We start from the raw sequence: 17,165 nt of genomic DNA on the forward strand, positions 1-17,165 counted from the left end.
CCACGGCTATAAACCTGCATGATATGGACAACTGATTGTAGATTTTACTTTATTTATATATTTTTTTCTTTCTCATCACTCACACGTCTCTTATTTGTTGATGGGTTCATTTTGTATTGAGTGTGTTGTGTCTCTTACCTGCTCGCAAAGCCAATTCCCCAGCTGGGACAATACAGGAAGTGGACGTATTCAGCTGTGTGTGTTGTACTGGCCCGTGTCTCCTGCTCTAGCTGCCTCAGCACAACTCTCCTCTCTTTCGCCCTGGCTCTCCCTCTCTCCAGATCCACGTCCCCCACCTGCCCTTGACTTCATGCCCTAGTGCCCCCTCTCTCCCTCTTCGGTATCTAAGGGCACGGATGCATCATGATGCAGAATAGAAACGCACTAGTGCAGATGGGCAGGGCTGAGGCAGGCCAAAGGAGTCATGTTTTGTTTGTTGTGCTCAAACTTCATAAGGGGAAGTGACTAACAGTCAGACACTTACCTCAAAATCCACTGACAGAAATGCCTCCTTGAGGGAATATTATCTCTCTTTTACTGAAGTGCAGATTTTTCCCTCCTGCATGTTGCCCCGTTTCAAAAGCTGTGCGTGTTGGGAGTAATCCCACTGAATTCATGGGGCGAAGCAGTTTCTCACTTCTCTGTCTAATCTGCTGTGTACTTGGGCTTCTGGTGTCTGCACTTCAGTTTAAGGGTGAGGTGGGACCCCCTCTTATATGTAAAGCGTTATATAAATACAAGGGATTGGATTAGTTCAAGTCTGCCAGTCTAAACTCCCACATGACTTACACAGGTTCCTCCCAGAAAATGTGTGTGAATGCTCTCGGGAGCCCTGTGGAATTGACATACTGTAACCCCACTGTCACTGTCTTTCAGACCCCCTACTGTACATTGCTGCTGAAAATAGCAGTTCCGCGTTTGCCTCACAGATGTGACACATTGTATTTTGTATTGCATTTCCTCTACACGTGATCCTGCAAAAACGACAGCAACAGACTATAGCAGTTATTTAACCATGAAAATTATTATTGATTCCAAAGAGGATATGACCATCTAAATGACAATATAATTTCAATTATGATAACAACACGTTGTCAACCCAGTTCGATGCGTGTTTGTAAAAAGTACCCTCCACACTATTTCTGTATACGTTTGACGATTTCTGTCGTACTCTTTCCTTTAAAATTTCCTTCCAAACGATATCTCCAACTGCTGGAAATAACGCGTCTCGCACAACAGAAATACGAACAAGGAAGGGCACGTAGTTTCTTAGCAAAAACGAATGTCTTTATTTAATAAAAAAAAAACTTCGTAGCTCTTTATTTCGTTTCCAACAGCAATGCAGTACGTTAACACACGCGGTCTTTTCATAATGCCATGCTGTTCATGCTGTGAATGTTCGTAGGGTTTTTTTCTTTTGCGTTTTAAAAAGAAAATCTGAAACACAGAAGATGAGTCAAGACCGGTCAACAGGATCTCATGCGTGCAAGACTCAAAAAAGAAGCAGAAGACTAGTGACTTTTTCGGCAGATTTACAGACCTATCCGCGGCTGAGTGGGTTTTACGCGAAATGAGTTTTAAAAAAAAATAATAAAAAGCCCGGCCCCTTAAGACCAAGGCCGTCCCCCCGGAGCGCACGCCTCCGCGCCGGCCCCTCTCCTCTCCTCTGCCCCAGTCCCGGGGCCCGGCAGCCCGGTGCGTCAGCGCGTCGCGCCGCCCCTCGCCGGCGCCCGGTGCGCAGTGACCTCAGCGCCAGCCGTCAGACACAGCCGTGGATCTCACGGAAGATGCTGAAGAAAAGGGAAGCGGCGGTGAGTTTCAGGCTGGTTGCGGTTCCCTCTTTCGCGGGGTGGAAAAGGACGGTGTGAGCCGGTGGATGTGTGGAAGTGGGATGGGGCGCCTAGCCGGAAATATCCGCCTGGCGAGGCACGCTGCTGCGGCTGAGGCGGCGGGGTGCTTTCGCCAGTTGAGTCCGCACCGCTGAGTGTTTTGTTGTTTACACTGTAGGCCTGTTGTTAAGGACCTGCTGCAGGAAGAAGTTGGATTTAAACGTAGCCCCGTCGGCGTGGGTACAAGGAAGGAGTGCAGATGGGTAGCGGCTCTGGTTCCTCGGCTCCGGCTGCGCAGCTCGGTTTCCTGCCTGCCTGCTCGTCACGTTATTAGCGACACGGCTCGTCCTCTCAGCTGTGTGATAGTCACAGCCGTCACCTGTGACACCTGTGTGCTTTCGGATGGAGCCAAATGATGCTTTGGGATGGCTTACGCATGTGTAACGCGTGGGGGGGGGGGGTCATTTTGGGGGCACTGTTCCACTTAATTAGGCGCAAGAACTGCCCGGCGCACAGTTGCAACCGTAGCTCGGGTTAGGAACCTGTTTGTGGGTCAAACATGATTTGCGGAATGTCTCCCTGTGTAATTTAATGGGTGTTAAATGGGTGAGGCATGGGGACTGTAAGCGGGCAGTCCGCTGAGCGAAATGCGTTCAGTTCAAGCACGGCGCAGGGCTGGGGCGCTTGGCACGGTTTCAGCGCTAATCCTGCTGCCGTCGGGTCACATCACCGCGACAGGGTTGAGCGAACCGGCCGGAGAACATCGCGGCAGGAAAGGGCTGTGGGCTTAAGCTCTTAATTGCGTTCCGCATAACCAAATGTACATTAGAGTATGGAACTTGACGTGAATATCTCCGGAGTTTAATGTTGGAAAAGGTTGTTTTTTTTTAAAAAAAGAAGTCTCATCTTCATTGTATCTCAATGGCAAAAAATCCTAATCACAGCGACATTGATTTCATTAAGCTTTTGATGAGGGTTTTTGTTTGCTGATTTTGGTGAAATAAAAACCAGACTGCTACTGACTGCTAGTTACCGTGCAGGAGTTCGGCACTTCTCCACACAGTCTGTTTACGACAAACTGCCCAAAGATGATTTGACATCCCCCTTCAGGAGCTCTGGCCTCATAGCCTTCGAGAGCTGTTTCATTACAGAGAGCACAAGCAGTAGCCCTGTAAAGGCACACGGCTGATGTTACTGTCGGGATGAGAAATGAGCCCTTCTCTCCCAGTTTGCGTGAGTCTGCAGTGTGGAACGGTTTGTGTCTTTTGCTTCTTTACGGCTGTGCCTTCTAGCCTTACCATGCTTCTCCTGCTGGGACCGCAGGCCGGCGCCTTGGCGTTTGTGCTCTCTCTTCTGTTTCCTCAACACCATGCTGCCACATCGCTTCTACCGCTGGTCTGGGCCGCCTCGCCTGTCTCTCCTCTTCCCTGTGGCCCAGGCGTCTGTGCGGGACGTCGGGTCTCCTCTGTGGCCGAGCCCTCCTCTCGGCTCAGGTGATGAGGACGGCTGTCGTGCTCCCTGCCCCTCCCTGATAGAGAGCACGGAGGCCTGACGCAGCTTGGACAGGAGAGCTGAGGCCGACGACGGGAGCTCTTTCCCCTGGCCCAGTGAAGATCGAGGCAGACAAGCTCTCTTGTCCCCACAAAGGGGCCGGAGAAGACCAGACACTGCCCCTAGTTCTGTAAGAAGCCCTCCTTGGGGCACCTTCGGCACAATGGCTTGTGCTACAGTTACACTGATCTGGCAAAACTATCTCGAACCTTCAATACAGGCACCATTGAGCAGCCTGGTTTTCACTGGCTGTTTTCTTTCCCCTCATACTGTTTCTGATGGGAGTGAAAAAGCTCAGCTGTTTCTTGTTCATAACCCTCCCATGCTTTTTCGTGGAAGATGAAAACACTTGTTTTTGTCGTGTGACCGTAAATGTGCCCTTCGGTGCGGAGAGGAAGTTAAGGCTAAAAATACAGCACCGAGGTACAATTTGAAAAATCCATCTTGTTGGTTCTACTTCAAAGCATGGAGAAAGCACAAATGAACTGATTGGTGTATGGTATAGTACACTTGTGAGTAATAATAAAATCTCCCCTATTTAACATTTTAATGTGTAAGTGTAAAGAAATCACAGTCCCACTCTTTTATTTACTTTGTTTCTTTTTGCCGCCGGCACAGTGTCGAAATGAGGGGGAACTGCTAAAAAACATCTTTGCAGGGCATGCTTGTTCTTGATAAATGCTTGTAACGAAACAGCTGTTTGGCAGAGTCGCTTTGAAAATTGTACATGCGCCACTTGTGCTACTGCTGAATACACAGCAGGGAAGAAGATCTGCATCTTCTTCATCGTGAAACCTTTACGTGAGCTGCTACAGGATCCCAATTAAAGTGGTTGTTACACCTTTTCTGATCTAACCTTCCAAACCCCCTTTGGAGACCCACCTGAGAATATCCTTCAACCCCCTGATGCGTTCTAGCGTTCAGTAGGTGTGGTGCTTCAAAGGACCACCGATCAGTGTTTGTGAAGATATCTAGGCTAAGGCATTTAAAAGGAAATGCCACATTTGTTCAAATGGATTGACATCACTGATTTTTAATATTAGAATTCCGGATTTCAACTGAAAGTTTTATACAAAATTTCTGATACACCTGCTTGCAGTTGGAACAGTATTTTGAACAATCTGTTATTTTTATTGACTCTGTGACACTTTAATTTGTAATACCACACTTTAGAATACCAGAGATTGCATGCTGTCCTGCTTTCTTGTTTTCATTTTGTCTGAGCTCTGTTAATTAGCTGAAGTTATTTTCTTAACAGGAATCTAGGACTTCCTTGTCAGTGAGGCCTCAATCTCAATGGGCTTATGTCCTGTCTTAATAAAAGAAATTTTAAATTGGAATTACGGTTTCAATACAGATCTCACAATCTGCAAAATTAGAACTGGTGCTCCAGTTCATGGGACCAGGTGTTTTATTCAAGAGTAAGATTCAGTTCAGGTTTGAGAATAAGGTCTGAGTTTTAGACTCCTAGTTTATACACTGAGCAGCAATTGGATTTTAAGCAGGATTTTAAGGAAACAGTGAAGTGAATTATGTTCAGAGGAAAATAATTAATGATGAAATCAGTTCTGTCTTTGAAAAGCCTTGACAATGCGGCACGATGCCCATGACGTCTGCTGTCATAAAGGTTAAAAAAGAGGGTTGTGTCTCAAACCTTTTGTGTTCTACTGCTTGTGTGTATCTGTACAGCGTTTTAAATATCATGTTTTATTATCCAAGTGCCTAAAAAGGAGTGGTTGTATTAATGTAAAAACACATGTACTGGATAACGTGCCTCCTATAGCCAGAAATGATGACTGACCACTAGTCCATCAGGTGTTTCCTTCACTCCTCAGGCACAGTGGCTGCGGTTCAGAGCAACTCTCGCTTGTCTCCTCAAAAACATGTCCCCCCACTCTGAACAGAAGCACAGGAGTCTGCTCCAGAAGACTGACGCACAGTTAGGAGAACAGCTGTACTAAACCTGATAAAGGCTTCCAAAGGATACGAGCTCTTTCTGGTCGATACCGAAAGAAATTTCCCTCAGAAATGAAAGACAGCCCCAAAATCTGCTTCCAGCTTCTTCCATGCTTAGAAAGACCATACTCTCGTTTCATTCCTCAAGGTGTGTGTCTGAACTGCTGGTGCTTTTGGTCCGTTGGAAGGTGGAACTCACTCAAAACATCAGACTTCTTCTGTTGTGAAGCATTAGAGAGTTGTGCCTGATCCTGCTGCTAATCTGCTAAGCTAGTGCTCTTGGGCTGACCACTCATCTCTTAGCGCATTGGGCATATTCACCAGAAGTCTCCACCTCACCGCTGCTCCCACCCCAAGGGAAGAGGTTCAGTGTTTGTGGCCAGGTCTTGTCAGTGCCAGTTTTCTGTTCCTAGTCCCCTGTCGCTGACCTCTTGAGGCCGTCTCGGTTACAGATGCAGAAAGAACTCTCAACAGTCGCCCAACCTGCCCTGGATTCTCCTAACCGGGTAGATCTTTAGTGAAGTGACTCAGCAGGTGGCCTGTACATGTCAGCCCTGTCCCCTCGTTGTTTACCCCTTAAGCCAGTTACTGTACTTACAGGTTACCAGTGGCCATGTGGCACAGACAGGTAGATGACTTCACCATAACCCATACTGGTGTAACTAGCAAACACCTCGGCACACAGCTTTGTAGCATTTGGAGTTATACCACCATACCAACTGTCTTTCAAATGCACGCAGGTGTTAAGAAATGAAAACTAAATCAACAGAACGCACCAGAAGCCTCACAATGTCATCCAAGTCAACGTCCATTTTCTTCTTTTGAATTTATGCAAAAACTGCTTACATCAGGGCTCATACGTTGTTCCACCAGTACAAGTGATTGCTTGGGGCTCACGTTAAGCTCTGGGGTTGCATGCTTGAGCCTGGGTGATGTGACCAGCTTCCTTTGATCTTTTCAGACGTGGCTGCAGGTAACTGGCTGGGTCCTGAAGGGGTGTGGGTTGGGTTAGTCAGCTCAGGCTGTCTTGGCTCTCTAGCGATGATTCCTGTGCCTTGCTGGGGGTCTGCAGACTTGGGGCAACAAGAGTGAGAGCTGCTGCGTTCGCCCTGCTGGTGCTGTTGAGCTTGACGAACGTGAACAAGTTGCGAATGGCCGTGTAGGACGGTGTGCTGGAGGAGCATATTTAGCTCTTCCTAAGAGAGTACAGAAGCGTTTCCTGCAGAGCCTGATGTATAATAAATCAGAAAGTCTAAATCGGGAAGTCCTTTGCATGTGTAGTAATGTTCTGAAAACATATTAGCCGGTTCCATAGGACCAAAAAAATATTTTACCCAAGTACAAAGGTACAGATTCTGCAGTCTGATTATTTCGTGGAGGGAGGGAGGGTCATGTCTTTGCAAGGGTTATAAGAATGACCGATTGCTGTTCCCTTGTTAAGTGGTCAGGCTATTGATTGTTTTTGGAACAAACCAATTAGTAAAGAGTGAGGACGTTCCTCTGAGGAAGGACTGCTGCCTTTATTGTAGAAGTGTAATGAGGTCTTTTCGGACAGGGGCAGAGGCTGTAGCTCCCATATATCTGTCCCAGGAGCCTTAAGGGTTCACAGAGCCGCTGTGGTAGCATTTGTGAGAATCTGTTGCTTGGGTAATAATGCACTGCACAGTTCTTTTTTTGAATCTTTTGTTTAAAATCTCCCTGCTGACATTTTCCATGAAGCACTGAAATCTATAGCTCTTATTCAAGCACCGTTGCTTTGGTTACAGAAGGGGATATCGCGCGCGGAGCTCAAAACCTGTTTAGGCCGCAAGTGGCCAACCCATCAGACAAATTCCTTTCGGGCGCAGAAGCTCTCCCTGATCCAGTGTCAACTGTACTGTTAAAGTGAGACTGCCGCAGTACTGCTACTTTCAAATGAGTCTTCGGGATCACCATTGCGATGTTTTCTCCATGTCTAATGTGAATACTTTTTTATAGGCTTTGCTTAAAGACGCGTTTAAATTATCCAGCACTGTTGTTTTTTTACAGCTCCACATTTTTCTCCGTCTGCAGGTTGTAAAATGGCCATCGTTGTTTGAGATGGACGTTTTTTTTTTCCAGTTTCTCCAATTTGAAAAACTACTACGTGCAGTGGAAAGGCAGTATTGTTCAATATGTATGCTGTTTGTATATTAAATGATTGATTAAAAGGAAATGTTAAAGTGATGTGAGGGACAGTAATTAATGTATTGGAAAACATTTACTTTCCCAAGAGGACTTGCATTGTGCTCACTGGTGTACTGAGCAGCAAATGTTCATTGTTTTATTTATTATTTACCATCTTCCTTGTAAAGTTCATATTGAAGTTTTTATGTCATCACACTTCAGATCCTTAGTATTTCCTTTTGACTTTATCGGAGACTGATGGTCAAGGAGCAAAAAAGGTGTTGCCATTAATTCATCTTGCTTAACATTTAATATTAATGAGCATACATTTATTGGAATCTTGTGCTTTTTTAAAGAACATAGCTGGTAACTAAGTACTTCCTACTGAGTGTCTTGTGACTCCTAGAGAGTACATGAAGGTTATTGTTCTGGATGACTGTTTTCAATATTCTCAGCTGAAAATAAGTGATGGATTAGTTTCCTTTTTGTGGTGGTTCCCATGGTAATTGTTTATGTGTTGCAAATAAACTTAAACCTACAAGTTGGATCAATAGATTAATTCTCATACGGTGAGGGCAGATGTTGTGGAGCTTGCTTTGTATTGCTTGTATTGTATTGCATAGCACACCTGTCAAACAAGTTGTAGAAGTCCCTACAGGACTTAAGTTTTTTTTCTGTCAGGTTCGGGGCTGACAGAGCAGTGGGGATACCTGAGACACAAGGGGTGTTTTGTTTAGCTGGACTCTCAGTATATTGACTTGAAGGCTCGCCTTTACTGGAATTTGTTGCCACATGTTTTCCTTACGCGAGGTCTGTGTGAGCAGAGGTTGTGTTTTAGACCTATCTCGTCCATATCCGGTGTTGCTCATCGGTTTCCAGCCTGCCCTATCTGCAGGAAAGGCTTTCAATAGATGATGAACTCCAGGTTTTAAGCACTGCGCTCGGCAAGACCCTCAGCCCACCTTCCAGAGGCTTGTTACTCTTTTTAAAGGCACTTCTTCTTTTTTTTTCTTTTTTTGCTGGGGTTGTACTCTTAAGAATAATTATTAATTGCATTCATCTATGCCTTTTCATCCTGGAGGATCGCAAAGCACTTGATATTTGTTCGGGAACACGGCTCCTCCATCACTGAAGTGTGGCGCCCTCTGCTCTGTGCCAGCGGCCCCGCTGCGCAGCAGGTCTGGTGGAGAGGCGAGAAGCTGCCATTCAACATTAGGCAGCAGTCTGCTGAACGCTGCCGCGGGATCTGTAATGACCAAGCGGGCAGGAGCTCGGCTTATCCAGGGCCTGGAGCCTCTTCCAGCACAGTGTTCCCCTCTTACCACGCTGGGGTGCTTCCTGGAAAATTCTGGTCCAGAGGGAAAAGCTCCAGCAGCGCCGTGGTTTTCCCCAGGTTACTCCCATCTCTGTAGTGATCAGGTCCAGCTGCCTCTGCTGGAGCTCTTGCCTCCTCCTGAAGGTCCGGGTTTTTGCGTTCTTCTGCAGTGCTCTCATCTGCTAAGCTCTTAGAAGAATACATGCAGTGCCGTTTACTGTTTATACTGCATAGACTGTAGTTAGGGATTGGGTTTCACCATATAAAACTTCAGTAGCACCTATTAGAGCATATCTTCAGTGATCTTAGAATATATTTGTACTTGGACGCCTTGAGAAATTTCCATCTTTATATGAGGATTTAGACTTCTTTTATTGTTGCCTGTTTTTGACATCCCCACCAAACCACTCCAAAGCCTTGGTTTCCTCACAGCTTGAAGTACAAGACGGACTGGTTTGAGTTTGGTGCCATTTCAAAGCTTATACCTGGCGCTAACTTGTCCCTAATGTACATGTGTCGTGAAGGAAGAGGAATTCACACAAAAAAAAATGATTTTGTGGCCTTTCAGCTTGACCATTTTCAAACACATTACCAAGGATTTTTAGAAGGCTTATACTCTGCCTGACAACCTTCTCTAGCTTTCCTGTGAGTTTCACCTTGTGGCTGTCATTATTTATAGCACAGCACGGAGTTGAGTATGGGGTATTAAGCAAATATTCTACTCAAAGCAAGTACAAACCTTATACAGTGAAATAAAATATGTATTTGTAATCGGGTGTACTCTTCTGTTGAACTGAAGCTATAGTGTATTGCCATTCAGGTTGAGGATGTTTATTTACACTCTTTGTACATGCAGTAGTATTGTGCCTGTATAGCCTTTAGGAAAGGCAGAACAGATACTCTGTTTCTATTGGGTCTTAGACATAAGCCAGCTTAGATGCAGTTGATGACAAAGATCCTTATGGTTTTCAATTTGTTTAAACTGAGCTGTTCTAAGTCAGCTTAGGTATGACCCGCGTGTGCATGCCACTTAATATACTGTGTTGGAAAATTCTTAACTCTTTATTTTTCTCACAGAAAGCTCCTCTCCGTTCCAGTTCATATGAACTTACTGTACTGCGGGGACTTGAAAAAGAATGTGTTTTTGCTTTTCAAAAGCATGTTTTGAAATGTGACGGTATAGCATCAGTTCACAAACAAGGAGACCATTTGGAAAATCTTACTTTTATCTTATTTGATTGCTAATAAAATCCCCCCACATATCAATTCATTTTTAAACATTTTTTAGTTCATCAGAATTGTTTTGGAGAATCATTTTTTAGCATTGTTGTCAAAATGTGTTTCTGCTTGTATACAAAGATTTCATGGGACAATACAGTACACTATTGGGCCTGTATGGGAGGGTATGGAGGGTAGCATAGTTTTGCTTAAACATGGCATTTTTTCGCATAGAAAAAGGTGATTAAAAATTAGTATTTAAAACAGTTTTAGGAATTAAAGATTTCCAGAATGATTTAATTGTGTAAAAATACAGTACATGTAAAGACATAATGATTGTAATTTGTTCACATTAAACAAGAGCATCTGTAATCTGGGCTCTAACAGTACCAGGATTTAGTGCCCTAGTGTCTCAGCTTGTACAGTAACTGTGAGTAATGTGGCAGGAGGCAGTTAATGCCTCTGTTGATTTACTGCAGCAGAGCAGAATTAGCCTGCCTGTTGCTTTGACTGACCTCAATTAGTTCTCTCTCACTTCTTCAAAGCCTAATACAAAAGTCGCCATGTCTTGATAGACATGCAGAAGGCATAGGTACAAATCTACTGTAGAATACATAAAAAGACACATAATTAACTTTTTGGTATGGTTTGAAAACCTCTTGACTTGATAAGGCACAATTTAGGGTTGATTTATGGTTTGATTTTAGACAGATCCAGCCATTTGTTACTGAACAGTTCTTGGTCGTGTAGTTTCTTTGATGCATCAAAGCTGGGATGTGCAGCTCCACTGACACTGTTAGAAAACCATATAGCACGAGCAGTTTATCACAGGTGTGTCCTGTGCGTTTCCTCATTCCTTTGGCAAAAAAAAAACAACACAGTGGCCAGAACTAGGCAATGTGTTTTTCTACACTCCCCTGAAATGTGAAATAAGGGGTAGATGGGCACGATGTTCTTACCTTCTTGCCATAGCCCACTTTAACCAAAAATTATAGTGATGGATGATACGTTAAGGACCAAAAATTCAATTTTCTTTCACCATTAGTGAGTTCCTGCTTCAACACCCAATTGATTTCTGCTAAATAAAGTGCTGAGAGGAAACGGTAAACCACCTGGGCATCAGAGACGCTGAAGCAGAGCTAGCAGAGTTCATCTGTCCTGCAGACTGAAACTACAGCTCCAGAGAGTGAGGTTCAGGGCTGAAGGCCGAGGCGATGGTAAAACTTGAATGCCGCGAATGTAGAAGCGTCCCTTTGTCCTCAAATTATTCTTCATGCCCTGAACATTTTCAAAGCGATTTCCAGGTTACAGGATATTATAAAGAATGTAGTTTTTTCTTTTTTTAGTTTTTTAGTGTTTTTCAGTTTAGTGTCATCATTGGACAGGTACATTTTTTAAAGTTATTCGAAATCAACTTAAGCGAAATGCATATTCAAAACTCAATTATGCCTGGTAAAAATATATATATATATTACTGATTGCTTCAGTCACATCATGCTAATCTATCTCTACAGGTAAGCAAATAATAAATGAGCAGACAATTTTTATGAAATAAAATGAAATGAAAGTTTAACACAATTTTGCATGATTTGATGTGCTGGAAGAAACAGCAGAAATCCTTATTCTGCAATACAAATTCACGATTTTCCTTCATTTCCTGCTTTTTGTCTTTCCTTAATGCCGAATTGCAACTTAATGTAATTTTCTGAGGATCTGTCATAGAGGTTGACAAACAAGTGTGATTGATCAGTCTTAGTACAATGTCTTCTTTTCGAATGCTGCTTTCTTAAACTGACAGTGCAATATGTGATATTATTTAAAATATTTTATCAACACTGTGTTACATTGGTTTAAAAGGTAAAAACTGGTTTCCTAATTAAGTCTTTTGGAGGTGTTTTCAGTTGTGTTTTCTTTGATAAGACCTGACCTATGTAACCATGTCTGAATGGTCATGAAATTCTCAGGACTACAATTTGCTAATTGTTTCCTTGAGAAATGAAACTTCTTCATGAGTCCTGCTGTAGCTTAACAACGCAATGAAATCAGTATTTTAAGTGCGACTGCTGTGAGTAATTATGTGTTAAGTGCTGTTTCTGTTATGACTCTCTCAAATTGTTTTTTAGATCTTAAACCCAGCATTCGTTTATTATGTTTACCTTATACTATGTGGTTTTGTGGTGTTAAATATCCTAGACTTTAAATTGACTTTTTTTTTAACTCTGTACATTCTACATCTCTCGTTTTGTTCCTCTGTTTTCTTTAATGTATTGGTCTGAAAGCTTAATTTCCAAAGGAGCCTTTGTATTCCTTTTCTCTGCTTTTCAGGTTGAGTTTAAACTAGTGCATGCATGCAGTATATCTCAGGCAGTGACCTGGGCTGGATAGTGTAACTGCTTATGGTTACTACTGTACCAACTGTATGGAGAAGAGGAGTCTGATCCAGATTAAAGAACTTGTCAGACCTAATTATGAGAATCCTGTCTGGCTAAGACTTGTTCTTATGTAAAATGCTTTGTTTTGTTTTTTTTTTTTAAACCGGGAAAATTAATATTAGTTTTGAAGGACCTCTTACTGTGGACATTTTCAAGATGGTCTCTAAAGGGATTAATCCGCACAGCCATGGCAGGAGAGAATGCATGATTAAGATCTTAGGGCTTACCATGACATGAGACCTGTCCAATTGTAGCTAGGTTGTTGGCAGTCTCTGTGTGCGACAGATATACTGTGGGATTTATTACAACATGAGCACCAAAGAAGATGAGGATAACAGGAGGTTTTCGCCTTTAATGTAGCAGAGTTTTCTTGTTTGTGCTGTGGAACTGTAAGTCCTGGGCAAGTTATTATCATAATTGATAAAATTGACCATTTGTTTAACGGCTAGAAACAGTGATGTCATAATTGTTTCAACTATTATATCATAGCTTAATGGTCGTGTACTGAATTTATAGAACTCAATTGCTCATTTCAATAACAAAAGAGTTCAACCAAAGTTGTTTGGTGGAAGAAAATTGTACTTTTCTGTGGTGATGTTTACAATTTGAATATTACAGGAACAGTTTTCAGGACATATGGTGCAAGGGTAGCAGTTGCATTATTGATGCACTGTAAGCCCAGGGCTTTACAGACGATATCAGATGCGTTAATCTCTCAGTTCACTTCATAGCATTACAAAGTCTGTAAAACAGATTTGTCAACATGTGGCATTTATTGGGTGATTTCAAATGGGTTGTTCTTTGTTTTTCAATAAATGATTCTAAAGGAAAATAAGAACATCATACTGTGTGCTGCAAATGATTTTTAAAAAAAATACCCATTTGGTCACAGCATTTTTTTTTTAGTTTAGATCTGACACTGTAATCTCTGGCAAATGTGTAGATGTTGACTGTGATTTGTAGGAATATATTAATGCCTTTTGCGTCTTCTTTTGATGCCTTTCCATCTTACTGCCACGTGGTATTCCTGATATTCACAATAGCAAATCGGTTAACAGTAACACAAATGTCCGGGGAAGAGGACTGCCTGTCATGCATTTAACTTCAACAGAGGTATTTTAAACTGAGTTTTGAAACATGTTTTATAACAGTATAAAATAAAACTACAGATTGTTTCTTATTGTTTGGTTATACTGTAGGTATAGTTCACCTAGCCATTACAGATTCTGGTGGGTTTCAGTTAGATCTAGATCTACAGATTATTGTCTCTATAAAGATGAAAAGAAATGCTGTGGTTATTTCAAATGATAGTTTCCAAAATGACTGGTTTCAGTTTTTAGACTGATAGTCCATTATCAATTATTATGGGTTTGAGGGATGAATTAAAATGACTCATTGGCAGCACTTATGAAACTTTAGTGTATTTTGTAACACTGGTAGACACACTCTGTTCCGTTAGAGATTAACAAGGAAGAGATATAGTGTTCTAACAAAAGGACTTGAAGGAAGAAGGAAAATATTTCCCAGAAAATGATGGGAAACGAGTAGTAAATGAAAGGGGAATGGCTGATGTACTAAATGAGTATTTCACTCGGGTGTTCGCTGTGGAGGATGTCGAAAAGTGGAAGTGGAAAGCCGAAGTTCCTTACTCAGTAGTATAGATAGTATATATTTGGATGCTAGAAGCGCTCAAGATGAATAAATCCTCAGGGTCTGATGGTCTCATTTTTATCGATTTTGCTTAAGGAAAAAAGATGCTATCCAGAAGACAATGATGCGGCTTTTCCAACAGTTACTCAAGATGGGGGTACTACCCCTGGACTGAGAAGCTGCTAATGTACTCTTGGATTTGAAACAAACTACCCAGCCATATTGTTGAGGTTCATACCATCTTGTTGCTTTCAAGAAACAGCTTCGCGGGATTCTTGGGTCAGTTAGCTACTAACTACAAAACTGTCAAACAGCCTCCCTCGTTTGTACCCATCTTTATGTTCAGATAAAAGTGGACACAGAATACAAACTCATCCATTGGCAGTCATGAAAAAACTCCCACTAAAGAATATCTGTGCTCCAACAAATAGTTTTCTTTAACCTGAGAATTAAGATGTAATTTGTGTTCATTTGTGTTTGCCGTTCCTGTACAAGTGGGAGGAATCTTTTCTGAAAGCACTTGTGGTTATATCTCCTTTTGCTTTTCTGCTTCCAGCTTGTTGAAAGTCTACCCCACTGTGAAGATGAGAATATGGTTCCGGTACTAGCATCAAAAAAAGCCAGTGAGCTTCCGGTGAATGAAGTAGCTTGTCTTCTACAGGTATGTCTGTTTCTCTGCAAAACAAAAGAATACGAAACAGATCAGCTGTTGTCTTTAGAATGAAAATCGGTAACACTAATGAAAACCCACTGTATGCAGCACTTAACATCAGAGATAATAAGCTTAATAAGAAGCTGGTTAGTCTTTCCACCTCCTGTTTGCTGCCATTTCCAGAAACCTGTTTGTGTCACAGAAATACAATGGGTATAAAACTAAACATGCGTTTAAAAATTACCGATTAGAAACAAAGCAAAAATCCTAAATAGTTTAAGTCAGCCAAAGGCCTCAGAGTTATTTTTCATTACGGCTGTTAAAGCCGAACGCTTAAGTCTGCTGTTCGTGCTGAATAAATTGGGAGGGCTTTTGTCTGAACAAGAGCTCCAGATAACCTGCTGTGGACAGATCGCTGCTCATGGTTTATCGCTGTTCCCAGGCTGACTTGCAGTATGGCTTAAGACATGGTGAGGTCTCACGTCGCCGAGCTTACCATGGCTGGAATGAGTTTGACATCAGTGAAGACGAGCCCCTGTGGAAGAAGTACATTTCTCAGGTGAGACCTGGCCTTTATTCTCTAGCCTTTGTGTGTTTTCAAGGGACTTAATCGGTTGAATTCTCAGAAGAGGAAACTTCCTTCTCAGACTAGGTTTACAAGGGTGTGTTTTCAATGTTATTATTCCGTTGATAGAATACTTCCAGAAAAAAATCTCCTGTAAGCTCTTGGCAAAAGGAACATCTGAATTTAAAAACGCAGTCACCGCAGATGGAAGGAATTTGAATTCTGTCCCTCTGTGTCTTATGTTACGTATGGAGGTATGCATTTTTCTATTGCTTGCTTCTTGTCACATTTCCGAGTCTGCATGGGCAATCAGTCTCCATGAAACACAACAACAATCTATTCGGTCCATTAAGTTGTTCCATTTGCAAATAACTACTGGATTATAGGATGAAAAATCACATCCATTATCATAGAAGTTGTATGTTTTCCGCTATTAGCGGCACTTTGAAATTACTGACTTGTCAGCTGCTTAGGAGTTGAGTGTTAAAGGCAGTTTTATTAAAAAACAGTGTGTACCTGTTTTTTCAGGGTTGTCATTATGCCTTAGATCCTATACCATGGTTTAACTCTCATTGTAAATTGGAAAGGAAAACGTAACCTACAGAGGAAATGGCAGTGAAGAAGTACAACAAATCTACATCCCTGTGCCTTAGTAAACATCAGTAAAGTGCTGGCTAGCTTTGTCCAGATATTCTGCCTGTTTACACCTGCATTTCCATTCCACTTTTTGTTTTGCCGTTTTGAACAGTCTTTAATTACCTTTTCCATTATTGTGGGATAGGCTGTTTTGTGCTGGCACCTCATTTCCCACAGCAGGAGTCTGGTCTTCCTGCTTAATGTGCTTCGTGTGTAATCTGAATCAGTCACTTAAGGACTCGCCATGAATAATTTCAATGATCACATGACTCTTATAGCGTCTATTAAGTAGGCAGTTACAATGAGGCATAAGTAGGAGAAAGCCGGCTATCCAGAATGAATTCATTTAAAGCCTCTTTGCTGGAATTCTGATAGCAGTGACCTTTGTCTTTTGCCCTTTGCTGTCCCCTTTCAATCAAAGTTTATTTATCAAATGCACAGTAATACAGCGTGCAGCAGGGGTAGTTGCTGGCAATGAAATGTCTTTTCTACGAGCTCACAGGGCAGTAATAAGGTTACATAATAATAGATGATAATGTAATAGAAATTAAATAAAACAAACGGACAAAACTCCATATGAATAGAGCTGCGATGTGTCCAGGGTGTGTGCAGTACATGATGTCCAGGTAGTGCAGTGTGCACGGTACAGTGAGGACTGCGTGTCCACGTAGGCATTATGGGCGATTTGCTAAAGGAGCTGCAGGTTGGCTATTTAGGAGTCTTATTGCCTGGAGGTAGGAGCTGGTCCGTAGTCTGCTGGGCTTGGACCGAATGCTTCGCTTCCGTTCACCGGACGGTAGGAGAGAAAACAGTTCGACTGGGCTCCTTGAGAATGGACCGTGGACCTTGGTTGGGATTTGGGGACTCGCCAGTGTGTGGCCATCTACACGATGGCAGTATAAGAGCACGGCACAATAAAAAAAGGAAGGGATGTTGGCGAGGCGAATCTGCGCTTGTTCTTGCCCTGTGTGGTTGCCTGCTGGGAGGAGTAGGAAGAAGGACAGGGCTGCCAGCAAGGCAGTGGGGCCTCTTGCACCGAGTTCTGAAGAACACAGTGCTTTTGAGGTTATTTTCCTTTTTTTAGTGCATGGAAAAAGATTGAAGTTAAAGAATGTGAACTTTTCTTCATTCAACTGTTCATCATCAGACAAAAAGTTTTTTTTTTTTAGCAGTGTTCAGTAAGAATAAATAAAATGGAATTCATGGACACATTGCA

The 17,165-nt window shown here is 42.5% G+C and overlaps 1 protein-coding gene across 4 annotated transcripts in view; it reads left to right on the forward strand.

Annotated features, from left to right (window-relative positions):
- The first annotated feature begins 1,700 nt into the window (after positions 1-1,700).
- atp2c1 (ATPase secretory pathway Ca2+ transporting 1) overlaps positions 1,701-17,165 on the forward strand; it is a 34,180-nt gene continuing 18,715 nt past the window's right edge. Inside the window, exons 1-4 of one of the 4 annotated variants that reach the window (XM_015356946.2) lie at positions 1,722-1,811; positions 14,193-14,375; positions 14,653-14,757; positions 15,191-15,307. In XM_015356946.2, coding sequence (XP_015212432.1) covers positions 14,689-14,757; positions 15,191-15,307 — 186 coding nt within the window. In that variant the 5' untranslated portion in view covers positions 1,722-1,811; positions 14,193-14,375; positions 14,653-14,688. Of the gene's footprint in view, positions 1,812-12,602; positions 12,836-13,473; positions 13,560-14,192; positions 14,376-14,652; positions 14,758-15,190; positions 15,308-17,165 lie in introns of those variants that run through there. The other 3 variants (XM_015356947.2, XM_006635530.3, XM_015356948.2) reach the window with 3 other exon arrangements.

The sequence above is a fragment of the Lepisosteus oculatus genome, chromosome 10, assembly GCF_040954835.1.
Source record: "Lepisosteus oculatus isolate fLepOcu1 chromosome 10, fLepOcu1.hap2, whole genome shotgun sequence".
Classification (NCBI taxonomy): domain Eukaryota; kingdom Metazoa; phylum Chordata; class Actinopteri; order Semionotiformes; family Lepisosteidae; genus Lepisosteus; species Lepisosteus oculatus.